A 9,551-nucleotide genomic window follows, 5' to 3' on the forward strand; every position below is an offset into this window, starting at 1 on the left:
GAACTCGCGGTGTGGACGCAGACTGCCGCTAGCCCTGTCCTGTCCCGAGGGCTGGCTGAGGGGCCTGCTCGAGGTGGGTGACGGCAGGTGGTCTCTGCCCAAGTGGCCTTGTCCCTCCATGAAGCCTGAGGACGTTCTCCCGTGACCTCTGGTCCCTTTCCCTCGGCGGTGTCCGCTGCGGTGTCCACGGCTCAGCCGCACTGTCCGAAGCGCGGGCGCTGAGTTGGTGCTGAGCTGCCGTAACCAAGGCCCTAGGCTGGGACTTCACAGCCACTGTTCTCACAGCCCTGGGGCCGGACATCGAGCACAGGCTGGCGGGTGCGTCCTCTGAGGCCTGCCCCCGAGGGTGCAGCCAGCGCTCCTGTCCGCAGCTCCCCCGCCCCCCCCTCCTCTAAGGAAGAGCCCACTGCAGGGCCTGCTGCATGGACACCTCTTTAAACGCCCGTCTCCAAGGGCCTCCGTCACACCCCGAGGTGCTGCAGTTAGGCCTCAACACGGACGTTTTGGAGAAAACGATTTAGTCCATAAAAGCGCCTCAATATCAGTAGGTGTTTGTGGGGGGGGGGGATGGTTCCATGGATTTCCAACCTTTGGGATAGATCCGCACACTTACCTCCCACCCAGACCCCTTCCCACGCCTCAGTGTCTCACTTGCCTGCCCCCCTGACCCCCCACTCCCGCCTACATAGGCTGTGCCTCTAGGAACCTCCCCTGTGAGGACAAGGGGACAGGAGCCAGAGAGAGGAGAAGGTGCTGAGTTGAGGGAAGGGCGGTGCGGCGCTCCCCACCTGTCAGGGCCTGAGGGAGGCCCCGGCCAGGCAGAGACCCGGGCAGGTGAGCGGGAGGCTCCTGGGAGGCCTGTGCCTGCAGTTCTGAAGCTCTTGTCCCTGGCTACACCGAACTGTTGTTTTTCCAGGAGTCATTCCCCAAGTACTCGTGATGATTGAATTTAATCAAAGCATCACAGTTCAACAAAGACAAATTAGAAACCTCCGTACATCTTAGAAATTAATCTGTGAGTGAATTTAACAGGAGATGAATTGCCCTGGGTGGTCGGGTCCCTCCTCACCCACTCTGAGCCCGCTGTTGTCATTATTGCTGGAAATATGATTATTACTCTGCTATCGCTTGACATTTATTAAGAATCCAGAGGCTATGTCTCTGCAGCAGAGAAAAGTGCCATTATCTGGGTCCTGGGAGAAAAAAGCACTTCCTGGCCCGGGTCGTAGAATAGATACCCTCGGAGGCCCCCGGGCCGTGCCCGCGGCCGGGAGCGAGAGGCACAACATGGAACTGGGGAGGTAACTGCCTGTTGACTGTTTTGCAACAAGAAAAATCCTGAATTGCAGGTGGCTTTCACTGTGGCAGTGGTCGTGAGAGCCAGGCCTGCCCAGCTCCTGACCCTCGTCCTTCGCAGACCTGGAGGTGTTGTTAACGGACCCTACCGGGCCTTGTTCATCCTGACCGCCAGGAATGGTTTACTCTGGGCAGAGGAAGGCCAGCTGCAGAGAACTTGGCTCAGAGGAGGGAGGAGGCTCTGTGAGCTTCATTTCAGTATCTCAAACTCTATTGCTGCCTCCATTTGCCAGGCCCTGGGCGATAGAGTGGGCAGTGGCCTCCGGGAGCTCATTCCAGGGGCAGGCGGTGGGGAGCCCAGCCACTGTGGTGCAGCCGCTGCCCCTGCTGGGTTAGGCTGCGCGGCAGGAGCTGGGAGGGTGTTGGAGGGAGCAGACAGCAATGCAGTTACAAAGCGCTCACAGATATGAGTCCCTCTGTTGCTCTCTGCCCCCGGCAACATGGCACACTTACTCAACCCCCACCCCCTCCCAGACCCACCAGTGGAGGAGAGGTGACCAACGCGTGACGGGGTGACCAGTGAGAGTGATCAGTGGGAACATGTGACACACGGGGGGCCCGTCTCCGCATCTGAGTTTACTTCAGCTGCGATGAATGAGAGATCACCCGGGTTCAACTCGAACAAGTCACTTGTTTCTTTGGCCAAAGAAAGTTCGATGTTAAAGGAACTAGACTTGTCACTAAAGTCAGACAGACAGCATGGCTGTTGCCTTTCCTTTGTGAAATTATTAGTGAATATAGGAACTTTAAAAATTGTGCAGAAGACTGCCGATACTGAGGTCATGTAATATGAGGTAACCTTTTAAAATATATTCATAAAATGGAAATCAAGTTGTCAATAATGTTCTTAAAATTCCCTTAACTATTCATCAAAAATGATGCCATTCGTGGTTTCGTGAATTCTGCGCCAGCCTCTGCACATTCCAATTACTATTTCTTTAAGTGTCTGATGACATGGTTGGCTTGTGCTGTTTGGGGAAACAAGATTTACTAAAAATTATTTGTCTTTGAACATGAGAATTACACTCTGTACAATGAGTTGTCTGCACCCAAAAGAAACATAGGACTGTGTCCAACCGAGAGAGTGGGGACTCCCATCCCCCATGGGGTTCATGATGGGGCTTAGGTGAAAGGGTTGTGAGAAACCCATTGTATTTTTCAATGTGCTTTTTAATTCCAAATACCTTTTATATACTTTTCACATTTTATTCAACTATGCCATATACTCCTCACTCAATTTCCCCTTGTTAACTTCTTATGTTACATAACATGGTGCATTTGTCAAAGCTAAGAAGTGATATTAATTAGTATATTGCTAGTAACTAAACTCCAGACTTTATTTTGTTCAGTTTTCCTACTAACCCAGTGAAGACACCATCCATATGGCATTTAGTTATCACATCCCCTTAGTTTCTTCACTCGGTGACAATTGCGCACTTTCCTTGTTTTTTCGTGGCCTTGACGGTTTTGAGAGATGCTGGTCTCTGAGGTGTGTTTCATAGAATACGCCTCAACTTGGGTTTGTTTAATATTTTCCCTCATCATCAGCCAGGGGTTATGGGTTTTCCAGAAGACATTCCACAGAGAAGTGCCCTTCTTGTCAGCTAAGGGCTGTAGAGCACCATGTGACGTTGCCCAATGATGTCAGCCTTCAGCGCATGGTCATGTGGCGCCTTCAGGTCTCCCCACTGGGAAGCTACTGTTTTTCCCTCTCCACACTTGATCCTTTGGGAGCCAGGCATTAAGTCCACCCACCCTTAGTGGGGTAAGCAATTGAGTTCTGCCTCCTGGGGGGTAGGTATGTAACTCCATTTTTTGAAGTTCTTCTGTGAGGAAGGTTTGTCTCTTCCCCCCCTAAATTAATTTGTTCAATGTTATTTATATCAGTAGGGACTCATCTATAGGTATACATTGGGCTATAATTCATTAAGCCTGTAATTTGTCTTGTTGTTCAAATTGTTCCAGCACTTTTCTCATGGTATTTCATTCATCTCATACTTGCTTTCACTTTAGTGCTCTTGATCTTTTTTCACTGATCACACATATAAATCCATTTCCACTACAACCCTTTCTAACATACTTTATGTGGAAGTTAGGTTATGCTGCAGTAACAGATACCCCCAAATCTCATTGGCTTAAAATGGCGAAGATTTGTCTCTCACTTGTGTTACCAGTGCAGCGTGGGCTGGCAGGGAGCCTGCTGGAGACTCAGCTTAACTCAGCAGCACTGGCTCACGGAGCAGCCATCGCCTGGACACCGAGCGCTGCCATCACAGTCAGAAAGGAGCGCAGCCAGCTGCTCAGGAGCCTGCAGCGCCTGCACACGGATCCGGGCCTCGCCTCGCTCCAAGGCAGCAGGATGGGTGACCTCGGGAGGAGAGAGCTAGGAATGCTTGGCAGGCAGCACTCATGACCAGCGCACTGCATGTTCTTTGTTGTTTTTCCATGCAAATCCATACAGACTTAACTGTTGTTGCTACCATACTGTTTTCTAACCTCCTTCAAAAAATCTTGGTCAGTCATAAACTTGGTCTCGTATCTGAATAGTTTTGACACTGAGGCTTCAGTGATGGCTGTGTGGGTTGTGAGCAGTGACATCTGGCCAGAGTGGCAGAAGGAAGCTGAAATGCAGCCTTCGTTCCACAATTCAAGCCCTCCGTTCAGGTCCAGGACAGTTACAAAGGTGCTGTGTGGGCAAGTGGTGGCCCTTGCGACGGCCTTTGTGACCACATGCGCTTTATAAGGCTGAAGCACCCCTCCTGTGTTGAATTTGAACCATTTCATCTTGAGCTGCTATAAATAGGATGGTGGGAAATGTTGCCCAGGGAATCCCTGGGCTTATATCTTAGGTGCCCTTGGAATAAATTACTAGCAGTGAAATGGAGAGTCGGAGGGTTAAAATGAGGTTGGGAAGGTGTCAGCACACGGCAGGTCAGTGCATGTGAAGCCGTGACATTTCTCGCTGCTGAGCTCCCTCCAGGCCTGGCGCGTGCAGAGCGTGGCTGGGGCAAGGCCTGCGACTGTCATCTTGGCTCCAAGTTTCTGAGCAGGGTCTGAGGGGCTGCCTTCAGATGCTGGCCTTTCTCATTGTTGTGAGGCCACACAACTGTGGACACAAGACTAATGAGGCTTTAAACAAACAAGTGTAATGACTGTCATCAGTAGCCAGCAGGCGCTTCCTATGGGACAGCTTGGGCAGGAGGGTCACGGCAGCTGGCCAGCCCAGGGTGTCTCTGGCATGGTGGGCACCACCAGCTTGAGGTCAGCTCAATTAAAGGTGACCCTCCAGATGGGACGTTCCCGTTCCCATTCCAAAGTCTGATCTGTACCCTCTAGCCAAGCCCTTCCGAGGAGGCGCTGGGAGAGCCAAGCACAGCTCTTTAATCCAGCTCTGCGTGCCCTCAAGTCTCCAGATGGCCTTCGTGGGCCCTTTGTTCTACTTCACAGGCTCTAAACTCTTTCATGCACAGGCAGTTGCTAAGCAAAGGCTATTTAGCTCCAATAAGCCACACGGAGCTCTGTTCTGAACGTGTCCCTGATCAACAAGCCACATTCCCTGCTGCGCAGGCAGAGCCTCTGCCCTTGAACCGACCCAAATTGCCCTCCTCCTGTCTCCATGCCCTGAGAGGGACCAGTTTCCAGGGCACAAAAGGCCTCAAAGGCCAATGGGAAAGTAGTGTGTGCCGAGCACCGAGATATGCAGGGTGGAAACGCAAGCAGGGGAGACGCACCTGGGAACAGCGTCCAAGAGCTCATTTCCTGGCACGGCCACTTCCTGTATTGTTGGAGTCATTTCTCCTTGGCCAGTTCCTCCTTCCATCCTCCTACTCCACTCTTCCGGACCTTCAGCATTCTGCTCCAGGCCCCTGCTCAGCTCTCCGGGGAGGCAGACCCTTACCCCCCCTCCACCCGGAGCTAGGAGCCACCTGGTGTGACCCGCCTCGCTTCCCAGTGTCCCGTTTACACACGCGTCTGCAGCTGCACATCCTCAGGTCCTTCCCTCGAGCCTAGAGCATGCGGGGCCTACCCTTCCCCAGCTCAGGTCAACCTCTGCGTGGGCTGCTGACCCCATCCTTACCTCTCCTCCCAGAGAACCTGCACCATCATGACGCTTCTGTTCCTTCGCTTTCAACCTGCTGGCATCTACGGCCACCTCCCCGGGCCTCGCCGTCCACTTGAGTCGTAGCCTCCCTCTCACCTGTCAGCTCTGCCCCCAGAGCCTTCTTCCTTCTTCAGTGTCAAGTTTCTTGAACACATTGTCAGTACTCACTCTCTTATTTATTTATTATAAACCTCACTTAAAGATTTGTTTTTATTGATTTTAGAGAGTGGAAGGGAGAGAGAAACATCAATGTGAGGGAAACATTGATTGGTTGCCTCCCGTACACACCTGACTTGGGGGTCAAATCCACAACCGAGGTATGTGCCCTGACCAGAAGTCAACCCTGCATCTTGTTGGTGTACGGGACGATGCTCCAACCAACCGAGCCATCCGGCCAGGGCTGGCCTCTTCCGTTCTTACTGTTCTATTTTGAAAGACAATATGACTTTTCCCTGTGTGGTTTTGAATATTTTTCTTCATCTTTTGTTTTTGCAGTTTTACTATGATGGGATTATGTGTGGTTGTAAAAATATTTTTCTTGTTTTATTTAGGTTTGTAGAATTTGTCAAATCTATGGCTGATGGCTTTCATTTATTTCAGAAAATTCTCATTAAGTTTTCATATTGCTCTACTCCCCTTTTGAGGCTCACGTTATATGCTTTCTCCATATTATACATGTACCTAACTATCTCTATCTTTTTAATATTTTCCATATTTTTATCTCATCATATTTTAGCAAGGGTATTTTTGCAACCTCATTTATCCTCTGTCCTGTTAAACTCACCCATAAGATTTCTTATTTTATTTAATTCATACGACAGGTTTATCATTTTCATTTGGTTATTTTTCAGAGATTCCATGTCTCTTGCAAAATTCTCCATATTTCACTTTGGACAATATTGCTTGCATTATGTTAAGGTCCATGTCTGACAAGTCTAATGTCTGGATACATGTTTATTTTTCTATCGATCATTTTGTGGGCACATCCAGTAATTCCTGCTTGACTGCTGAGCCTTTTGCATGAAGGTCTCTATTAGAAGCTCAGGTGATGCACCGCATCCAAAGAGAACTTTCTCTGCCTTCTGGGATGCGCTTGCAGTAGGGTGGTCGCTGGGAGCTGGGTTTCAGCTTTGGGAGCCTGGTCTGTTTCCGGTCTCCCTGGGTCCCGATGTTGCAGCCTTCCGAGATCCCACCTAAAGCCCGAGTCCTGCTGGTTTCTACAGGCTCAGGCTGCGGGAAGCGTTACTTATTTCTCAGCCTTAGCCCCACGCTGCTTACGCGTGGGCAACTGCTTAAAGGGGAACACCAATGCAGAAAGCGGGGCTCCTTTTCTTTACTGTACATTTTGGGGCTCTTGGCTCCTTATGTTCTGGGAGACGTGGTGAGCCTGAGCTCCACTTTTCTCTCCTTAGCCCCCTGAGACTCCCAGAGGCGCTGTCAAGCTTCCCTGCTTCTCAGCCACCAGTTTCTGTTTAGCTCCTCAGCCTCTTACGCATTTGCAAACTTGGAATATCTCGAGGGGAAATAAAAAAGCACAGGTATTAGGCACTGAGACCATGTCAGTGAGGGTTCCCCTCCGATACTTTGCCCCCCGAAGTCTTGGCTCTCTTGGGAGCTCTCTGCTGTCTTAAAGCAGAGCATTCAGATCCAGCTTTTCTGTGATTCTTGGGAGGAGGATTTGTCGGCTACAAGCTGGAGTGGAAGTAACTCACAAACATGTGTGTGCGTGTGTGTGTGTGTGTGTGTGTGTGTGTGAGCTTAGGTGAAGTCTTTACTCACGAGGTTATGATGGACGTGATCACAGATCCCGGGTCACCTCCTTTGGTGTTGGTCTGAGCAGAGAAGTTCTTACCTAACATCCGCTATCACTAAGCTGTGGCTCGTTGTCTCTCTTCTCTAGGATTTTGTGTCGTGTATCGAAAACTACAGAAGAAAAGGACAAGAGCTCTATGCATCTTTATACAAAGATCACGTGCAGGTAAAACCAAAACAGTTCCTGCCTCTACACAGAGACCAGAGCCCGCCTTGAACCCCTGTAACAATCAGAAGGGCCTTTGGTTTAGGTTCTAGATGGCCTGCGTCAGTGCTTGGTCAGGGACTAGTCAGCCCGGCTAATGGTGGGCTAATGGTGCTGGGGATTTGCAGCCACAGTCTGAGCAGAGGAGGAGCTGGGGATGTGTCTGCACGCGTCCCCTCAGGGTCCTCAGGCCCCTCTGCCAGGAGCGAGGGCACACTGCAAGCACGGCAGGCCCCGCTCACTCTCAGAGCACTTCCCTCTAAAGGAGAGAGAGACACCCGATAACTGCAGAAATAGATCATTATAACACGATAAACAATAGACTTGGAAAACACAGGTACAAGGAGAGCTTATAACAGGGAAAAGGGTTTAATTTGGGCAGATGACACCCCATAACTGCAGAAATAGACAGATCATTATAACACGATGAACAATAGACTTGGAAAACACAGGTACAAGGGGAGCTTATAACAGGGAAAAGGGTTTAATTTGGGCAGATCTGAAGGGAACTGCCTTTTAAGTGGAGATCTGAAGGAGGACTATGGACTAAAGTAGTTTAGGAAGTGTTTTTGGCGAAGGGAGGGCCTGGGCGAAGTCCAGAGGCAGGAAAAAGCTGGAGTCATCAGTGACCTGGAAGGAAAAGAAGTGACGGAGACCTGAGCTGGGAGGGGACAGGGTGGGGACTGGCAGGGCTGGAGTAGCAGTGCTTGCCCCACACAAGGGCGTTGCCTTCTCTCCTCGGGCAGTGGTGCCAGTGCCGAGGGCAGGCTGAGCGCTGCCAGCACCTCTGAGGCCCATGCCTGGCGAGAGGTGAAGGGCGCGGCTGCCACGCCCTGAGCTCGCTGTCTGACTCTCAGGTCTGCCTCCCCCTCGGCTGCCGTCTGAGCCTCAGAGCCCCCATCTTTAAGGTGGGCAGCCCTTCCTTCCTGGGAGGCAAGGGCCCTAGGGGCACGGAGGCAGAAGTCCCACATGCAGGTTTGCATGGCTCAGAAGCTATGGTCAGTGGGTTTTGTTAACAAAATTAACAAGAAAACAATTGCTAATAATAGAACATAACGTATAGTGTTAGAACCTTACTAATTCCAGTCGTTACTTCGTACTTGCTCTGTTCCAAAGCCTGTGCCAGGCATAGAAAGGCGGAGCTTAAATGGCACTGCTCCAGCCAGAGGGTATTTACAAGTGAAGAGCGGGGCAAGGAGTCAAGGAGTGATTGCAAACAGGCAGTGAGGCCAGCACTAGATGTCCTGCCACGAGGGGGGAACAGTGGTGTAGGGCCATGGGGCGTATTGGGGTGGGTGAGGGGCCAAGGAATGATGCAACAGTGGAGCCCAAGGGCAGGGGAAAGAGGCTCTGATCAATGTAAGCCACGCTACCTGGTCTACGTTCCTCCGTATAAGCTCGCCTGGGCGTCCACAGCGCGCCTGGGAGTCTCCAGGGGGTCGGGAGACCTGCAGCCTGCAGCCCAGAAACGCACATCTATCCCACAGCCGCCAGGCTCGCTCACAAGTAACTGTTTGTCAGACACAGCAGGGTTGGGAGAGGTCAAGGTCAGGTGGAAGGACAGAAGCTCAGCAGAGCCTCCAAGCCCAGAAAGAAAGGATCCAGCCTCTTAGAAGGCGGCCTGGCTGGTTCTTAGCAGCAGGCCCGACTGGGGCTCGGAGCTGAGAAGGTGGTACGGAGCTTTACTGCTGATTGACCTAGACCTGGGACAATCCGCATTCTGAGGCCAGTCACGAGGGGCTTTCCACGTGTCTAACTGTTTGCGACAGACCGTGTCCATGTTCAGGGGAGCGCTCTCATCCACTGCTCTGTTCCGCAGAGGCGGAGGTGCGGAGACGTCAAGGCCGCCAGAGCCTGGGCCCGGATCCGGGAGCAGCTTTTCGGGGAGCTGGGCTTGTGGGGCCCGGCAGCAGAAGTCACACCCTGTCACCGGTGGGAGCTGGACTGGAGAGAAGGGCCTGCGCGCATGAGGAAGCGCCTCCGACGCTCGTCTCCCAGCGAGGCCCAGCGTGCAGAAGGGCCCCAGGTAGGTCCCAGGCAGCAGGGCGGGGAGGCAGGCCGGGGTGGGGGGGGGGG

At 51.9% G+C, this 9,551-nt stretch overlaps 1 protein-coding gene across 1 annotated transcript in view; it reads left to right on the top strand.

Annotated features, from left to right (window-relative positions):
• WDFY4 (WDFY family member 4) overlaps nucleotides 1-9,551 on the top strand; it is a gene marked incomplete at its 5' end in the record, with an annotated part of 236,672 nt that overhangs the window by 138,701 nt on the left and 88,420 nt on the right. Inside the window, 2 exons of the mRNA XM_014534916.1 lie at nucleotides 7,359-7,436; nucleotides 9,295-9,501. Coding sequence (XP_014390402.1) covers nucleotides 7,359-7,436; nucleotides 9,295-9,501 — 285 coding nt within the window. The remainder of the gene's footprint in view (nucleotides 1-7,358; nucleotides 7,437-9,294; nucleotides 9,502-9,551) is intronic.

Source organism: Myotis brandtii, unplaced genomic scaffold (assembly GCF_000412655.1).
Source record: "Myotis brandtii unplaced genomic scaffold, ASM41265v1 scaffold1003, whole genome shotgun sequence".
Lineage (NCBI taxonomy): Eukaryota > Metazoa > Chordata > Mammalia > Chiroptera > Vespertilionidae > Myotis > Myotis brandtii.